At 39.3% G+C, this 17,590-nt stretch overlaps 4 protein-coding genes across 8 annotated transcripts; 2 read left to right on the forward strand and 2 right to left on the reverse strand.

Annotated features, from left to right (window-relative positions):
* Positions 1-933: 933 nt before the first annotated feature.
* Positions 934-17,489, reverse strand: LOC136249626 (coiled-coil alpha-helical rod protein 1-like). 4 transcript variants are annotated; one of them, XM_066041698.1, is made up of 18 exons: positions 16,970-17,489; positions 16,807-16,892; positions 16,706-16,757; positions 16,596-16,661; positions 15,840-16,548; positions 4,077-4,190; positions 3,964-3,986; positions 3,830-3,917; positions 3,323-3,433; positions 3,170-3,276; positions 2,961-3,122; positions 2,787-2,908; positions 2,447-2,517; positions 2,328-2,403; positions 2,063-2,164; positions 1,854-2,005; positions 1,139-1,277; positions 934-1,077 (listed from the first exon to the last, which is right to left on the reverse strand). In XM_066041698.1, the coding sequence occupies exons 5-18, from the start codon at positions 16,026-16,028 to the stop codon at positions 980-982; spliced, it is 1,554 nt and encodes a 517-aa protein (XP_065897770.1). In that variant the 5' UTR covers positions 16,029-16,548; positions 16,596-16,661; positions 16,706-16,757; positions 16,807-16,892; positions 16,970-17,489; the 3' UTR covers positions 934-979. The 4 variants fall into 4 exon arrangements, with proteins under 4 accessions (XP_065897770.1, XP_065897768.1, XP_065897771.1 ...); XM_066041696.1 differs by lacking the exons at positions 15,840-16,548; positions 16,596-16,661; positions 16,706-16,757; positions 16,807-16,892; positions 16,970-17,489 and adding exons at positions 4,828-4,915; positions 4,980-5,309; positions 5,362-8,843; XM_066041697.1 differs by lacking the exons at positions 934-1,077; positions 15,840-16,548; positions 16,596-16,661; ... (1 more) ...; positions 16,807-16,892; positions 16,970-17,489 and adding exons at positions 1,563-1,633; positions 4,828-4,915; positions 4,980-5,309; positions 5,362-8,898.
* Positions 5,935-11,076, forward strand: LOC136249625 (uncharacterized). Of its 2 annotated transcripts, XM_066041695.1 has the most exons (11): positions 8,861-9,014; positions 9,066-9,169; positions 9,255-9,413; positions 9,471-9,541; positions 9,592-9,693; positions 9,752-9,824; positions 9,872-10,010; positions 10,057-10,222; positions 10,276-10,579; positions 10,627-10,743; positions 10,793-11,076. In XM_066041695.1, the coding sequence occupies exons 1-11, from the start codon at positions 8,984-8,986 to the stop codon at positions 10,979-10,981; spliced, it is 1,455 nt and encodes a 484-aa protein (XP_065897767.1). In that variant the 5' UTR covers positions 8,861-8,983; the 3' UTR covers positions 10,982-11,076. The 2 variants fall into 2 exon arrangements, 1 of the variants encoding a protein (XP_065897767.1); XR_010698303.1 differs by lacking the exons at positions 9,255-9,413; positions 9,471-9,541; positions 9,592-9,693; ... (4 more) ...; positions 10,627-10,743; positions 10,793-11,076 and having other exon boundaries at positions 5,935-9,014.
* On the reverse strand, positions 10,996-13,128 carry LOC136249627 (double-strand-break repair protein rad21 homolog). The gene is made up of 3 exons (XM_066041700.1): positions 13,005-13,128; positions 12,489-12,873; positions 10,996-12,437 (listed from the first exon to the last, which is right to left on the reverse strand). The coding sequence occupies exons 2-3, from the start codon at positions 12,860-12,862 to the stop codon at positions 11,120-11,122; spliced, it is 1,692 nt and encodes a 563-aa protein (XP_065897772.1). The 5' UTR covers positions 12,863-12,873; positions 13,005-13,128; the 3' UTR covers positions 10,996-11,119.
* On the forward strand, positions 13,108-14,554 carry LOC136249628 (pyrroline-5-carboxylate reductase 2-like). Its single transcript, XM_066041702.1, has 7 exons — positions 13,108-13,349; positions 13,415-13,479; positions 13,532-13,714; positions 13,773-13,985; positions 14,035-14,127; positions 14,176-14,223; positions 14,277-14,554. Exons 1-7 carry the CDS (start codon positions 13,268-13,270, stop codon positions 14,454-14,456), a joined length of 864 nt encoding a protein of 287 aa, XP_065897774.1. The 5' UTR covers positions 13,108-13,267; the 3' UTR covers positions 14,457-14,554.
* Positions 17,490-17,590: the final 101 nt, after the last annotated feature.

Genomic DNA, 17,590 nt, shown 5'->3' on the forward strand with positions numbered 1-17,590 from the left:
TATACACATAAGGCAAAGACAAATAAGGCATTAAAACTGTTGCATCAAGACATTTAGATGCTGGACAGAAGAAATACAATGTTAATAAGCCACAGATTTCTCTTAATGTCCGTATCCTATTACATTTTAAGATAGTTCTCCCATACATTATATCTATGAGAGGGTCTTCTGGGCCCCTCACAATGACAATGTATGGGAAAATTATGTTAACTTTCCTATTGCAGATGTTTAACATTCACAGCTCAAATAATAAAATCTAGGTTGCTGCTAAAAGGTGAGTTATTTTTATGGAACTTGTCTATTTGTAACTATGTTTCTTGTCCATCACCTGCCAAGAATATGAAAATCAGTGCCTACATTGGTAAACCAGATTTCAGAAATACATATTATCAACGAATGTGTTAAATCTAACTGGTTTATTAAAGAGTATATGACTGCTCTATTAGGATATTCCAATAAAAGTCGTGGAACACTAGTTCTATATATAATCTATTATTATAATTATACCTCTGCTCTCATAATTTGTTTGTAATATGCCATAGATATGGGTAGCAATTTGTTTGAGAACAGATTTGTCATAGACATAAGCTACATCATAATAAGGTATTAATTTTTGTTTAGCTAAACCATAATGTCCCTAAATTTTCTGAACAGTGGGGGTACCAACATAAATACTTCACTAGAAGAATTTGCAGATACTAAGAAGACAGGCAAACACTGGACATACAGGCACAAACTTCGGCAATCCATATGTGAACTATTCTGAGCGTGCTATGATAACTGAGTTATAAAAACTTTATATGTTCACATGCATGGTTTCACCGACTCACCCAGTCACATACTTCTAAACAATTAACATCGTAACTGGCTCCAAATTGCTTCAGCAACATAATAGCAATGTTAGAGAACCACTGTGTGAGTAACCTGCACCCATTGAGATAATTAAATGTAATTTAGCAGTGGATGAATAAGTTATTTATCAATTATTACTACTATTCATTAAACAAGCAGATAACTGTTGTAGCTCCTCCAGGGCAGCTTGGACATCATTATCATCTTTGTTGCCATGACTACCACCTGTAAGTCAAGCAGCAGGACGTCATGTAGTGGCAAAGCATTGATGTACACAGCAGCATACCTCCATCATGTGGATCACATGATGATGATGATGAATCTGTGGTAGCATCTTCTTCATCAGTCAGTATGGCTTGTTTTGTTGCTGGTGGTTGAGAGTTGTGAGCTGTACTGCTCAAAGTGTTGTGTTGTTGTAGGGTGGACTATATGGGAACAATATTGTTTGATAAACTTGACCATACACTCAACCACATAACAGGTCCTGACTTTATAACTGCATAACCAATTAAACTTTAATATTGCACAGCCATGGTATAATAGCATAAGAAGTTACGAGTAGGTCAATTTCATGTTACCACATCACCGGCCTTTGCTCGCCTAGTGACATTAATTCTGCTATTACAATATCTGAACAACAGTGTGCAACATAACTATGTGAACATCAAACAAGGCTCTGTTCAATTACTCTAATAGAACATACATCATACCAAGATAATTTATCGTAAGCAGCTATACAATATGAGATTTATTGAAACCAAGACTTCATAATAGTGTATATCTGTAAGGGAAAAACTGTATCTAATTATCATGGTACAAAATACAACTATAATCAAGTTGGAAGTTTGACTTTATGATATTTGTATGAGGGAGAGTATTAAACTAGACTAACACACCTCAGTCTGTTCTCAGAAAATAACAGTGGTTTTCTGTCACCAGTAAAGTTATTTTTTAAATCCTACCATGTAATAATTCCTCCCTCAAAACACATTACTACTAACTATTAGTAAACTTCTCTCTGCTTGCAATGAGCATAGTTGTTGGTGACATTGTTGCAGCTGTTGTTCCAATTGGTCCCTTTCTAGCTGTATTTGTTGGACAGCATGTTCCTTCTCCCGATTGGCTAGTCTCTGTTGTTGCTGGAGACGCAACTCTACACACACACGCACACCATTAACAAGTGTGATTATGTGTGTTTAATAAAGGATACCAATCTTATCAAGGTCCAGTTGTAATCTGTTGACAACTTCTTCCAGTTCTGCACATTTCTTGTTATTATGATGCTTCTCTTCCAAAACTGCTGTTTCCATAGCTATGAGAAAAGTTGCAAAGTCAAATAGCAAAATCATGGCAAAAGATTACATTTGGAATGCACATAAGTGGCCACCATGTGAGTAAGATAGGTACCACTATACAACTTAAAAATTATTAAAAGTTGTTGACCACAAAACTGCTTGTAAAAAGCTATTTTTTACCTTTCTCCATTCTACGTTGATTCTCTATCAATTGTTGTTGCAATCTCTGTACCTGACCTGTTAGCCCCTCCCCTTCCTACAATAGTAATCTCCTGGCAACTACATATTTAATAGCTAACCTGTTGTAGTGAAGCATTTAAAACTTGCAAGTGTGCCACTTGACTTTCAAGAGTTTTCTTCTGGTCAGAAACTAAAAAGACAGCATAATGTATGTCAATAAGAGATTATATATATAATTGCTATTCAAGTTATACCCATAATTGTCTACAAGTACACAATTCATACTAAACACTGTCTCAGTGCTGTCAGGGTGAGTGCAAATTTACAAAAACGACCGCTAACTGATACGTGATAGCTCACCAATGCAATTACAGTGGAGACAAGAAAATATAATGGTGGTGAAAAAAACTGCATCCCATAAATTATATTGTGGTATCAAATGAGAGTAAATTCCCTTACATTTGTGTTGTTCAGATTGTAACTGCCTCTCAAACAAGATGGCCCCTTGTTGTAGTTGTTCAACTAGCCTGTCGCGATCCCTACTAACTGCCTCCAACTGCTTCTGACAAGATGATATCATGCTGTAAACAATAAACAACACTTGGGACTTTCCCTAGTAGTGATACAATAAACCTGTAGTCATTTCTACTAGATTGTAGTGCTCGTCGATGTATGAGTGTTGCTTGAGCTGTGGCCACTCTTCCTGCAGCTAATGATAACCGTTGCTCATAACAACCAAGCCGTGACTGCAACTGTTCCAACACCTCGACTAATTGCTTAATAACAGCGGGGTAACTACAGGGGGAACTCTATGACATGAGATCACGATATAACTACTTTACTTATGAAGAGAGGTGGCAGTTTCGGTGAGGTAGTGTTGCTGGCATGTCAACTGGTACACCAATTGCTTGTTACGACTGACCAACTGACTTTGCTTCTTCTCTAATTCCTGTGAGGTTACATGATCTGCAGGATCATTTGTGGGTGGAGCTCACATTGATTTGATTGCTGTGCAACTTGATCTGTGCATTCTTATCACTCAGTGAGTGGCCCATGAGTTTGTTATCTTCCTTTAAGGCCTTTACTTTATCTTGTAGCTCAGCTATCTGCAGACACGAGAAAGTAATAATTTTAGTGTACTAATACAGTGGATCCTCAGTTGTACCATTTATTTTTAGAGTTAGACAAAGGTGCTCAGATTTGCTTGGATTCAACTTAACTATATGTTCAATTATTCTAATAGAACACACATCCACTATGTGCACTAAGTACAAAATACTCTAATAGAACAGTCACTTTTGGCATTTAGATAAATCAAGGTGTTCAGATAATATAAAATACAAGTTGGAGCCTATAAAAGGACATCCATAATCAATCCCATAAGTAGGGGGGCCTTTTTATACAAAACACAAAAAGCCAGGGTCTCATTGGATAACAATTTGGTGATGTTTATAAAGAGGCTGTCCTGTATACAAATGAGTTATGGACATGTGAATAGTTACTTGTCGTTGGTTGGTGAGGTGCATTTCCTGCTGTTCCTTTTGTAGCAGTTTCCTCTGCACCATCATGGTGAACACTTGCTGTCTCCACCTGTTATGGTATTGCAGTGTAGCCATTAGTTGTTGATGATGTTTACCTTGATAATAGGCCATTACCACCCTACAAGTGTAAAGCAAACATGGTTAACGCCAAGTGTTGTGTACATGTAGTTGTATGCATGCCAGTATATAATAGACACACTATACCGACCTCTTTAGCCGCAGCAGCTGTCTCTTGAATACTGAACATGGCAAGTAAGGAGGATAGTCTCACTTGTAACAGATCATTGTTGGATTGCAGTTGCTCATTATCAACCTTCAGTTGCTGTAAACACAATGACATATAGTTGATAAGTTATTTTCACAAACAAATCCTTCCACGTTTCATCTGTAAAGTTTTTTCAATGTCTAGATAGCTAGTTAAAGCTGATGGTACATGCACAATTCATGGGTTGCTCCTAAATCATTAGAAAGCTCAGTATGAATAGCTCATGGATTCTAAATGAACCAGAAATCCTCTCAAGAATAACCAACTATATGCATATACAGTGTTACAAAAAGGTAGTGGACTACACAGTAGTTACATGTGACGTCACAGTGCAGCTTTAAAAATCGGTACGCATGGTAAACAGTAACACAACAATGTTACAACTAACTGGACTACTGTTGTCTACTATGAAACTTGAAAGTACTAAGGCTTAAAGTTCTGATGGCTTTATTTTTCAGCTTGTGAGGCCCTGGGAGATGGCTATTGCAATATCAGAAAATAAACTGGTTATGTTGCCATGCTGTGTGAAAACTGGTAGTGTTGCATCTTTACATGCATTTTTCATCAGAGTGAAAAAGATGTAAACTTTATATTGGGAAATTGGCCCATTATCACACATAAATTTAAGCAAATCTAAAAGAGTACAACTGCCCTATCTATATACAAAGAGTCCCATTGTCTAATTTTATAATACCTTTAGTTGTTGTACATCATCATACACCAAACCATCTTGTAGTCGTTGTAGCATGTTCCTGGCCTGCTCCACCTCTTCTGTTAGCACCCTGCAGCAGCAGCCCCACCCCCTTAATAAGCTTTGCAATTCCCTCCACACCCCTACCTGCTCACCTGATCCGTTGCTCTAATTGTTCACATTTAATAGCATCTTGTTTCCTCTGGTCTTCAAGAGTTTGCTCCAAATAAGATATTCTTTCTTGAGCCTCTTTGCTTTGCTTCATGTAAGACTGATTTAATGACGCCTGCTCTGTTTCCATTTTTGTTATTTCAGCAAGCAGCTGTTGCTCATGGCAACTGGCCTGTCTTTTAACTTCGTTCTGTAGTTGAGTGATTACTGCCTTAAGATGGTCTTTCTCTGAGTCAGCCTGTGTGGTCAATTGTTGCAAGGCTATAGCGTGTTGTCCGCGCTCCTCTTGGAGAACTTTTTCCATTTCTTGCAATCTGTAAAGAAGCTACTCTGACTTTACTTTTCTCTGGTAAAACTATCACTAACTTTGTATCTATTTCTGCGGTAATATTGCTATCAGCTTTCCTGAAGTAAGACGGCGGCCTCACCGTAGTCATCTGTGTGGCTTGCAACATCTCTTCGCGCTTCGTACAAAGAAATTATTGTGATTGTGGGTTTGTATTTTTAAAGACAGCAGGTTGGTTTTTCCTCGTGTTACTTAAGTAGTAAAACGAGTACTATTTTTTCTTCTAGCAGGCTGGAGCGATTGGGACTAACATCCGATGAAGCTCACAGACGAATTGTCGCAGAATTACAAGAATTGATTGGAGCCAACTCGAGCTTTCGTCGCTGGGTAGTTGGGATATTTCTCCCACCCTACCGATTCGTTAATGTACTGCTGACTCACGTGAGTGCTATTGCTTTATTAATCAGCTATGTTGCCAGCCCAAAATGGAACCTGTTGACTGAAGGAATAATTTTATTACTACTGGCTACAGTGAATTTTTACCTGTTAGTGAGAGAGACATACCTAAACCATACTGGGTGCCTTAGAAAATTGAAAGAGGCTACACTGAAATTATTTAATAATGCTCCTACAAGTTACCCTGATGAATCAGTTGCTACCTCTAGAGGACAGTTAACTGTTCGTGTAGCAAGAGACAACAAGAATGTTCACTTACCTGCAAGCTTGTTAGTAAGTGGAGATATAGTTTTACTAGAAGTGAACCAAGTTGCCCCAGCCAATGTTATTATGTTGAGTGACGCTAGTATAAAACTATCAAAGGGAGAAGTGGTAACAGAAAAGATTCTTGGAGACACCAGTAACAGTTATTTTGAAGTGACGAGTACTCCTATATTACCAGCTCTCAAAGCTGCCATTTCTCATAAGCAAACTAACACTATACTAGAACATGAGAGGGACCACGTGTACTTTGTGATTCAAGTTTATATATTTTGGCTATGCCTGTTATTATTAGTGATACTGGCTATTGCAAGCCTTATTGGCTTAAGTGATGACAGTGGTAGTTGGGAAAATGTGATTTTCAGTCAAACGACATATGCCTTGCTACCTTTAATGCTTCTCTCATTTCCACTGTACTGGTGGTTTGGACATAGTTTTGGTCTTGCTAAGTTGTCATTGCTGCTGGAAGACAAGAAACCAAGTTTCATTCAGTTATTGATAAAAATAGTAAAGTCAACTTTAGAATGGAACACAGCTAACCTAAGCTATTCTGTGTTACACGTCCTTGGAACTGCTACGACATTTTGTGCAGTTGACAAAGAATTCCTCCTATCATCTTCACATCCCATACCTGAGAAAGTCTTCTTTTTCCGAGGGACAGAAGTATCAGGGGAGAGTAGTATTGGAAGTCTGTCACAAAAAGATGGTGTATTTTCCTCTAGTTCTAAAGAAGAAACTGATGCTTTACAAGAAGCAAATGGTAACGATTTAGAAAGCAGTGCAGGAGAAGTTCTATTGATAGAAGCAGAGATATTAAATATATCACCATCACAAGATTCTAACTCTGGTATTTTCTTTGACAATAGAGACTGGAGTAGTTACCTTTCTTCACTAAAGCCAATTGCTTTGTGTAGCAAAGTGACATCTCATTCCCATAAGTTACCTCACATTGATGTACACTTGTCTGACCACATTAGACACACACAGTGTTCATGTCCATTGGCAATGGAAGTGGGCGTGCCTGAAATAACTCTGCATCCATTGGCTACAGTATTTGTAGCTAACAACAAACGTAGGACCAGAAGTGCATCATCGTCAATGTTCCAATTAACACACAGTGATGACATACCAATTCACATGGTATCCATGGTGATACCTGATGGCGATCATTATCAGTTAATGACTGCTGGATCAGCTCACATGATCTTGTCTTGTTGCACTGACTTTTGGGATGGGCAAGACTTAGTTCCTATAACAAGATTGGAAGAAAAGAAAATTATGGAGTTCTTTAATCGTCGCAGTATTGCCTCATATTGTATCAGTTTATCATACAATCCACTGCTGGAACAATTGGAGCCAATAAAACCAGTGTGCATTATTAAGGATCCAAGTGAAGAAGTGCCCAAGCAGCTACAAGGGCAGGTGTTTCTTGGAATGGTGTCACTGCAGTACCAACCTGCTCCAGACATGGTACAGCTAGTTGAGCAGTTGGATGTAGCAGGGATTCGTTTTGTCCACTTTGCAGCTGAAAATGAACTACAGATCCGTGGCTTCACAGAGAAGCTGGGCCTTGAAGTAGGATGGAACTGTCACATCTCTCTGTCACCTGACATTGTTCAAACTGAAACGGAAATGACTGATGATGATGGCCAATCAATTGATAGCAATAACTCTAGCATTAGTGTTGTAGTGAATGACTTTGAAGCTTACACAAGAGCCAAGCTGCCCAAGGGAATTAAATTAATCCGTCCACACATTGAAAACACTGATAATGTCCCACTGTTGGTACCATTGTTTACTGACTGCATAGCTCCGTCTATTGCTGAGATGATGCTGATCATGCAAGAGTATGGAGAGGTGGTTGTGTGTATTGGTAATAGCTGGAATGTTGACAATATTGCCATCTTTAGTCAAGCTAATGTGAGCATTGCTGTGGAGCCTGTAGACAACTCAGCACCTGCTAGCCCCACCCACAATTCCCCACCTACTCAATTACAAGCAGCTTCACAGCTTAACAGTACCCCGTGTGACTTTGTGTTGATGCGTAACTCAGATGCCAGTATTTTATTGTTGATTATCCATTCCCGACATTTGCTAAGCTGCCTGCGTCACTCACTGTTATTTGGGCTTGGCAGCTCTTTGCTTATATCCTGTTTATTAATCAGTTGTCGTGTCTTGTTCCTACCCCCAGCTCTTAGTGGAAGTCATGTGTTTTGGTTCCTGTTATATGTGCTACCAGCACTTGCCTCTAGTTTGCTGCTCTCTTCTCCAAATGAGGAAGAATTGAAGACCAAAATGATTGACAAGAATAACAAATTGTGGATAGTACAGTGGAGATATGCTAGTTATTTTGTGTGCTCTTTCCTAACCACAGCCCTCATGTGTGTATTATTGTTTGCCGTCACTTTGGGAAGTGTTTGTTCAGAGTTGGCTGATGGTGACTGTCATGCACTGTTAGGAGATCGTAATGAAACAAGCAAGTGGAATGGATGGGAGAGTGATTACAGTGGTGGACTATTACTGGCACAGAATGTTGCAGCGTTTTTCTTATGTTGTTACCTGATTGTGCTATCATTACATTTCAGCTTGCAACTTATCCCTCTAAAGGAATTACACCGCTCCCTTCAACTTGGATGGGTTATTGCAAGCATTTCAACAATTTCCCTGCAAGTTGTGTATTTTGCCACATCACTGGCATCAGATGGATCACCTGAGTCACAGCTGAAACTTTCATTGGTACCAGCGTGGGTGTGGCCATGTGGAATTGTGTGGGCGGTGATATTGCTGATAATTCAGGAATTGATAAAACTTCGCGAGCGTAAATTTGTGCGACGTAGTCAGAAACGGCTTAGACTAGAATTCGAGACAAAACTCGGCATGAACTCTCCATTTTAACTCCTATTTATAGAGATTTTATGGTTTTAATTGTAATTATAATTACCTGTAAATAAACTTCTATCTTTTTCGCGCGTGTAATTTTGCGCAATGCCAGGGGGTCGTGGTAAGAAGAAACAAGGTCTGAGAAATAGTCCATATAGTAAAAAATGTAGTAATGTCGTATTTCTAGAGCCTAGTTCGGGGTCAGATGCGATCAAGGCCCCGGATAGGAAAAGATACGAAGAGGATGTAGAGGCGGTGATGAATGTGATCAAAGAGAAAAATGTGCTTCTTGTATCCTTTTATTTACGGCCACAAGCTGTTTTTTTTTTGTTTTGTTGAATTTATTGTTATTTGTGTTGACTGGGGGCGTAAACAGAAGAATATCCAGAAGCCACCTAGTGAACGAGTTGCCACAAACAGTCCTGATGTGTCAGCAGAATTGAAGCAAGTTAACGCGTTGAAAAAGGGCGTGTTGGAAAAGATACAGGAAATAGACAAGCAAATGAAAGACTTGGCAAAACAGGTGACAACAAAGGTAAGGTAAAACTATCATGATTAAGAGACCTTTACCAAAGTTGTGGACCTTCCATAGAGGGATCATGCTAGCCAGTTGATGGCTGGGCTGCAGTACCGCAGTGAAGAAAGATTTGACTTGGCCATCAGGTACCATTAGTGTGAGCATCTGTGTTTTTTAACACCATCTCTGTTTGCAGCAAGTTACGAGAGCAGCTGCACAAAATGGAATACACTCCGACTGAAGAGAAAAGACTTCGACTGGAGGTGGAAAATTTGCAAAAAGCCAAAGAAAGTTTAAAGTACAGTTTACTTATTATATATGGTGGAACTGTTATTTTTCTAAAAATAATTTTACAGAGAATATTTGAGTCTCAAGCAAGCCATTGATGAGCTGCGAGATCAGCAAACGGAGCTAAGAAAGAAAAGAGATGTACGATAATATATCACGAAAAGGTTTTATTTCATAAACTTTATTAGGACCATTACAAAGAAGAAAATGTTCTGAAGCAGCAAGAAACAGCTTGTAGAGAACGGCAAGCAGAGGTGAGAAAAAAGCAAAATGAACTTCGTGAAAAGGCCAAAGAAGAAGCAGCTAAGCGTGACGAATTAAGAAAAGGTAATTTACCGTTGTGGCCAGCATGTTGCTAGTCTGGCTGCTACAGAAATTGATCAACTTTATGACAAACGTCGCCAACTTGTCAGCGACTTTCGTCAGCAGCAAGAAGATTACTTGGCTATAACCAGAGAACAGCGCATCGCTGAACGTGCACAACGGCAAGAGCAAGCCAAACGTAAAGAAGAGCAACGGCAAGCAAGACAACGAGAGAGGTAGCTTAACACACACAGAGAAATCATGGGTGTAGCAAGTGTAATTCCTTTAGGGCAGCAATGGTTCCACAAGACCCTTACCAGCATGAAAAATTCGTCATCACTACACTCACAAATTATTTGCAGCGGCTGGCATCAACCATCACAACTAACCACCTCAACACCTCCTCTTCAACAAGCTCCATTGATTCAGCAGATGATGAGCACACCTTGCAGAAGTCATCTGCCAGATGGGATGGTAGTCATGCTGAAGGAAGTTTTCTGCAACGCAAATCTGATCTTGAAGATTCAGGCCCGACAGCAGGAGGTAGAAGAAAAAGTAAGAGAGAAAAGAAAAGAGGAACAGCTGCAGTTAAGGTTAGAAGGTATATACATGTAGTAGTACATGATTTCTTGTGGAGTAGAGTTCTAAACTCATCAACCATACAACGACAGTCTTCGACCAATTCCACCTACTTGACATAAAAGCACCAGCAACTTATGCTGATATCCCATCTACCATAGCCTCCCTGCAAGCAAAGGTACTTGTCGTTTTTCTATCAATCAAATATGTATGCTTGTTTCCTTTAGCTCAGTCAGTTCAACCAAACTAAACTGCAAGTACATAAAGAGCCATCAGAAGTTGATAGCCAAATTACAGATGATGAGTTGAGCCACACAACAGAAGAGATGCTGCTAGATGACAATACTACAGAAGACATTGCTGACAGCGGGACTTGTAGTCCAAGTAAACCTGATCTTGTTGGCACAAATTCTTGATCTGTTTAGCTATATACAATAGGTACCAATGTATATTATATATAAAATTTTTACATTTTAAACAATAGCAACACATAATACAGCCTACTATACAACCACCAATACTGCATGTGTATAATATATATTATGTTGGTCCAGTTAAACTGCTATTTCGTACTTGGATCCTTTGGTGATGTAAATGTCTTCATAAGCTCCACTCTGGTCAAATGCGATGGCACCTTCTTTAGCTAACAACAGACATGTGTAAAAACGTGAAGCAGCCATCTTACGGGTACAGTTCTTGGTTAATGCTTTAAAGTTGATGTCTTCAGACGAAGAGAAGCCATGTTGAAGCATACTGAGAATCTGTCTTGTTCTCTTGCCCCACCTTTGTTCTTCATATTCTTCAGAAAACTCCTCAGTTTGTCTATTATCTACAGATGGTATATCCAAGTCTGGTAGTTCTGGTATGGGGGGCAGGTCACCAAAATCGGTAAAATCAGGTGCAGCTTGCTCAGTAGGATCATTGGTAGGTGGTTGCTCTGTGACATAATCATCTTGCCACCCTGGAGCAGATGTATCTACTGGAGGTGTTGGCTGTTTCTCCTTGTCCAGCCGGTCAACAACTTCCCTGCTATCCTCAACTGATACAGTAACATCTTCAGGTTCTTGTCGTAATGTCTCTACGGCAGCATCAGGTGTAGTTTCTTGTGCCTTTGAAGACACAGAGAAATTTTTGGTGACAAGATTAGCCATTTCATCACTGAAGGGATAGCTTGTGGGGTTAGCAAACAGGTATTCACAGCCAGCAACTTTCTTCCACAGCAAACTCTTCTTAGTGGGAGGGGGAAAACACCTTGTCTGCATTGTATCACTGAAATCCTCCAATTGGCTCCTAATAGAAGCTCCAGTAATCTGCTTTGAACTATCTACCACTAGTTTACGCTTTTTTCGTGACCGATCTTTCGTCCCAGAGACCTGCATTGGTTCAAGTTCAAAGTGTTCTCGATCAACAGGAGATGGTGGCATAACATTAGTGATTTCCATTGGGAGTTCAGTGGGTGCTTCTTCCTCTTCTGCTTGCTGCTGTTCTTGTTGCTCATCTTCTTCCTGTGGTCTCATAGTTTCTTCCAAGTTATCTAGTGTAGGCATCTCCTCTGGCACCATTCCCTCTACAAGGTTCAACCCAGCAACATCAAAATCTCCTCCAAAATCATCCATGTTTGGTTGTTGCTCGTAGTTCATGTCCCAGCCCATTCCATCACTAACTTCTGCCGGTTTTTTCATCAGTGTACTATCTTCTCCACGACGAGAGTCAGTTTTGTAAGAAGCTTCAGCCAGCCCAGAACCTTGTCGTAACTGTTCTATGCCAGAAAAATCTCCCACGGCAAAAAAATCATCTCTGCTAGATTCTGGTAAAGTGATCTCATCCATTTGACCTTGGTTAAGAGCAAACTGACTCTCAATATTAAGATCACTGTAAACAACAATGATAAAAATACATCTAATCTTAAATTTGACTACTTACTTCAGATCAGCTACAGCACTTTCAAAGTCCTTAAATAATTCTGGGAACGTAATGACGTCAGAATCAGCAGCCCTCGTCTCCAGGGGCAGGTCTACCACTCCTGGTCTAAATGCCATTCGGATTTTAGCAAATGCCTCACTGCAGTCATGAAGAAGATATTTTGCTTTTCTTGAATATATTCTGACAACACCAAGCAGCAGATGCCCAGAAGTGCGCAGAGCAATCTTCACTTTGGGAGATATAATGGTTTCCACAGTGGTCTCAACATCAGTTTCAAAAACATTAGCCTTGGTCAGTTTTCGGTCCCAGTGGGCCGCTAGCCATACTTTGGCTAGCGGCCCTTTCTTTGCGAGCACAAAATGCGCGTAAAACATTATGCTGAAACCTGCAAGAAGGTGTGTGTAAATAAATTAGAATATTAACGACGCAAACATGTGAGTTACGCCTTATAAATTGAATGTTTATATGCACATACAACGGCGCCACAAAAAGCGCTACTATACAAATACTACAAACCTTGTCGACTCTTTCACGTATTACGAGCGCTTTCTTAAACCGCTTCTATCTTACCGCCATGGAGGACGCATCACGTGATAAAATCAAACTTTTTCGGATTTTCTTGGGCACGCTACTGATTAACCATGTGGCGGCATGCGCAACACGAGGCCCATTGTTTTGGTCTCGGTTTTGGTCTCGGTTTTGGCCTTTGTTAACTGAGTAACTGTGACGGTTATAGGCTATAACGTCGTAGGAGTAAGTGATAGTCATTGCGGTACGAAATGCAAAAGTTGGTAAGTTCAATGGGCTTTATTGGCAGCGGGAGTATAGCTACGGCGTTAGCTAGAGGACTCATTGCCACCAGTAAGTAAAAATAAAAGTGTATTTGCACGATACACACTTCAACTTTAACTAACTTATATCTACAGATGTAGCAGAAAGGGAATGTGTAATAGCGTCAGGACCAACTGAAAAGAGTACCTCTAAAATACAGGTGATATACCCATGCTCAGCCGGTACGTATGTAATGTTTTTATTGTCCTCAGGAGGAGTTGAGTATTCGTACTACATTGTGTAACAGAGAAACAGTGCGCAACAGCCAAGTAGTCTTCTTGGCAGTCAAACCACATAATATATCCACGGTGTTAAAGGAGGTTACTGGGGATGTTACCCCGGATCACTTAATTATATCACTTGCTGCTGGAACTACACTGAAGACAATGGAGGAGGTTAGTGCAGCATATTTTACAGACTGAAGAGCAACTTATAAACAAACAATCCTTACAGAGTTTACCAGATGGGGCTCAAATTATGAGAGCAATGCCCAATACTCCATGTAGCGTTGGTGCTGGAATGTCGGCCATATCAGCTGGCTCTGCTGCTACAAATCAATCAATACAACTAACAAAGAGCTTGTTCACCAGAGTAGGTATATGTCGACTGATGAGTGAAAGCTATTTGGACATTATAACTGGCCTAAGTGGTTGTGGACCAACATATGTGAGTTGCTAGCACCAACAGATGTCACAACAATGACTTCCACCTGCAGATGTATATGACAATTGAAGCCTTAGCAGATGGTGGAGTAAGAGCTGGATTGACTAGAGAACTAGCTACAATAATGGCTGCTCAGACAATGCTAGTAAGAAATCCCTACATCATTAATTAATCATTCAACTACATTATATAGGGAGCAGCTAAAATGGTACTAGAAAATCCTAGAGTACATCCAGGAGAGGTAAGATTTTGCAGCTTTGCAAATCCTAAAGATAAAATTTATATATTTATCAGATGAAAGATGATGTGTGCTCCCCTGCTGGAGCATCTATACAAGCTGTACATGTACTGGAGAAGGCTGGCTACAGAGGAATTCTAATGGATGCTATTGGAGTTTCTTGTAATCGTTGTATAGAACTATCAAAGATGACCAATGGTGACAATGGACGGGGTGCTCCTCTAGATGAATTCTAACAAACAAACTATGTCGAACTGCATTATAAATGTAGTATAAAATTCTTGAATTATAGTTTTCTTTTTGAATATAATATGACATCAACTAATGGCATCTACGCTTGGTCACCTATACTGTTTATGCGCTTGTGCCATATTATGGCATCACATGAATTAAGACTCACAGCAGCAGGGACATAACCTAGAGGACAGTCTCCCACACATTGACATCATATGACATCAACAACATGACATTCCAATGCATGCACTAGGAATAATCAAATAGATTTTTCAACTACCAGATAGTAACCTATTCTAATTCATTAATCATATCAGCTGAATTTGTATAATATAGCTAGTACACCTTTTATATCCTTTGAAATGTTGAACTGGCCCCATGTACAGTATCATGAACCACGATGGGCTGATGACTTTGTTGCAAGGTGGTTTTTTCGCTCCGTGATTATTGTACGTGGGCGGATTATCCAGATTAAATACTACTCTAATAGAGCAGTCACTTAAATACTCTAATAATACAGTCAAGTGTATAACTACAATCCTTGCACTGAATTTGACAGCTATTAAAGGCACCAGTAATGTAAATTGTAGCTCATATTAGGAGACTCTCAGTCTGTATGCACATTGCAATTTGATCAGTTTCATGTGTGTACTGAAATGTTGACAGTGTTACTATGCAGAATGCAAAATTACACTATTCACAACAGTCTTTATTATCAATAAAAGAAATCTCATAATCCATTACTGGATTAATTAAAAAGTACACAAACTAGATGAATTAAAAATTGGAAATTTTAAAATGGGAATAGGGATCGCTGAAAAAAGCCACAAAACAAGAAGGGATCGCTGGGGTGGTAATGTAAACCACAAATCCCTATTTTGACTCTCTGTTGGTGGTAATGTAAACCACAAATCCCTACTCACTTCAAAATGACAGAGCATGTAACTAAAGATTTATGACAGAGTCAAAATAGGGATTTGTGGTTTACATTACCACCCCAGCGATCCCTTCTTGTTTTGTGGCTTTTTTCAGCGATCCCTATTCCCATTTTAAAATTTCCAATTTTTAATTCATCTATATTAATAAGAGCACAATAGCATTGATTTAAAGCCTAATGGTGTTTCTGGCTCTGTATACATTATACATTTGTAACTTGTGTCGAGAAGTGTCCATTATAATTATAAACAGACTGCACTGTAAATAAATTCTGTATTGCAAATATTATACAAAGTTGCTGATCTTTACACAACTTGTACTGAGCTATAGCTACATAGTTGCTAGCATACTGAATGTAGTTATTGGCTTTCAACTAATTAGGTAGCTACATCAAGCATTAAAGAATAAATGCAAAACATGCCACAAAATTCCAAACAATAGGAACTTACTTGATCTACCCAGTGAAGAATTGAACATCTGTCATAGAGCATGACTGCAACAAGAAAGCTGTTCAGTCTTGGCTGTAATGCTATGTTGGTAAAATGACTTGAAACAGGCAAATCTGCTAATTGGGAGAAGTTGTTTAAAGTAATTGAGTTACCTGTAGTCTCAGCTTGTACTGTCAACAGAGCCTGCATGAGGTAAGCTTTTTAAAAGCATGCTTTACTGGCGGTATGCAATTGTGACGGTGTAGGTGTACTGACTGAGTTTGCTTATTTTGAAACAGAGCTGAAGAAGCCAACTGTCACTTACAAAGGTAGTTTTGCAGTAAGTGATATTCATCCTTATTCTTTAGGGATAAATGAGGTTCTTCAGTTATCTGAAAGAGCAAGCCTGCAAACAAGGTTTGGAAGTGCTGAGAATGCAGCTTGGCCTCCTTATCGGCACAAAAATTTCACACCCCTGCTTTGATATCAAGATCCACATATTTTTAAGCTTCCAACAGCACAGCCTTTAGCTAAATTTGTCCATATGCCTATTGCATGTGCCAATGATCTCCCTTCACCTCGTCAACTAGAAATGCATAAAGCACTAAGTTTCTCTGACACTAGTAGGACAACTCAAAAGTTACTTAGTAGATATTTTAGCCCTACTAGAAGAGAATCATCCAGGGTTTGTTTAGTTGAAGAGGTACCTGGCATTGAAAAGTCACTGTTGCTGCAAGAAATAGCATACCGATGGAGTAAAAAACAACTGCTACAAACCTGGTGCAAACTTTGTAATCCTGCTGTGCAACCAGTTTCTTTCATCAGTGATCTTCTCCAGTTGTTCTGTAAAGGAGAGTAAAGAAATTGCTAGTGCATGCAACAAATACTTCTGGAATGGAGGCAAGGATCTTTGATGGCTTTGATGAGTTTCCAGAGGCCCTACAGAAAGATGGCTTAATTGCAGATGTACTTAAACGTCAAGTGTTACCAAACTGTGTCTTGGTAGTATCATCCCGTCCACATGCCTCAGTGGGACTCCGACAGCATCTGTCAGGGTAGATATCTTGGGCTTTGCTGAAAAAGAACGGAAACAATACATTAAACAAGCGCTAGGACAACCACACAAAACTATTACAGAACTGACCAACTACCTTGAGAATCACCTCACAATAAATGGCCTATGTTTTGTTCCATTCAATATGGTGGTCTTGGTTTTTCTTTATGAATAGGGAATTCCTTTTACCAACAGTTCTGTTGATTTATATCAGTCAGTATTTTATTTGTCTTACTATCTGTTGGCATCTTGCTAGATCTGGTCAGCATCTTGATAACACCATCACTGAGCCGTAGTAACCAAACTTCCAAAGCCTTGCAATGCAATAATTAAGTAATTTTCAAAGTTATCTCTGAAAGCTCTTAATGACAATCAATTAGTCTTTACCTTTGAGGAGGCAAAAGCAGTTTGTACATGTTCAGGTATCACAGCTATTCCAGGAGCAATTGATGGCTTCAGGTTATTGTAGACAGTGCAACATCTTGGTCTTGCCAGAACTGTAGACAACTGATGACATTTAATTTCATTCATTTCTCGATTCAAGAATAATTTTTAGCAGTTTACCACATAGTTCACGTGAAGAGCTGAAAGCACTTCAAGAGAAGTTCTGGAGTAGTCATCATTCTAACATGTTCTCTATGTACACTTCACTTGCCAAGGGACAGTGACCATTGTTCAATTTCTTCAACAGCCATCTTTTTTAATGGTGTTAAAGCTT

The sequence above is a fragment of the Dysidea avara genome, chromosome 3 (assembly GCF_963678975.1).
Source record: "Dysidea avara chromosome 3, odDysAvar1.4, whole genome shotgun sequence".
NCBI classification, from domain to species: Eukaryota; Metazoa; Porifera; class Demospongiae; order Dictyoceratida; family Dysideidae; genus Dysidea; species Dysidea avara.

Excerpts from the sequence above, each read along its gene's own strand:
- LOC136249626 (XM_066041696.1), bottom strand. The coding sequence starts at position 5,450 with ATGTTGCAAGCCACACAGATGACTACGGTGAGGCCGCCGTCTTACTTC. Across the intron at positions 3,123-3,169 it reads ACTGCCACCTCTCTTCATAA|TTACCCCGCTGTTATTAAGC; the intron begins GTAAAGTAGTTA and ends TTCCCCCTGTAG. Across the intron at positions 2,518-2,786 it reads ACAATCTGAACAACACAAAT|TTTCTGACCAGAAGAAAACT; the intron begins GTAAGGGAATTT and ends CTGTCTTTTTAG.
- LOC136249625 (XM_066041695.1), top strand. The coding sequence starts at position 8,984 with ATGCCAGGGGGTCGTGGTAAGAAGAAACAAG. Across the intron at positions 9,825-9,871 it reads AGCTAAGAAAGAAAAGAGAT|GACCATTACAAAGAAGAAAA; the intron begins GTACGATAATAT and ends AAACTTTATTAG. Across the intron at positions 10,580-10,626 it reads GAGGAACAGCTGCAGTTAAG|AGTTCTAAACTCATCAACCA; the intron begins GTTAGAAGGTAT and ends CTTGTGGAGTAG.
- LOC136249627 (XM_066041700.1), bottom strand. The coding sequence starts at position 12,862 with ATGTTTTACGCGCATTTTGTGCTCGCAAAGAAAGGGCCGCTAGCCAAA. Across the intron at positions 12,438-12,488 it reads AGTGCTGTAGCTGATCTGAA|TGATCTTAATATTGAGAGTC; the intron begins GTAAGTAGTCAA and ends TGTTGTTTACAG.
- LOC136249628 (XM_066041702.1), top strand. The coding sequence starts at position 13,268 with ATGCAAAAGTTGGTAAGTTCAATGGGCTTTATTGGCAGCGGGAGTATA. Across the intron at positions 13,480-13,531 it reads AGAGTACCTCTAAAATACAG|GAGGAGTTGAGTATTCGTAC; the intron begins GTGATATACCCA and ends TATTGTCCTCAG. Across the intron at positions 13,986-14,034 it reads GTGGTTGTGGACCAACATAT|ATGTATATGACAATTGAAGC; the intron begins GTGAGTTGCTAG and ends TTCCACCTGCAG.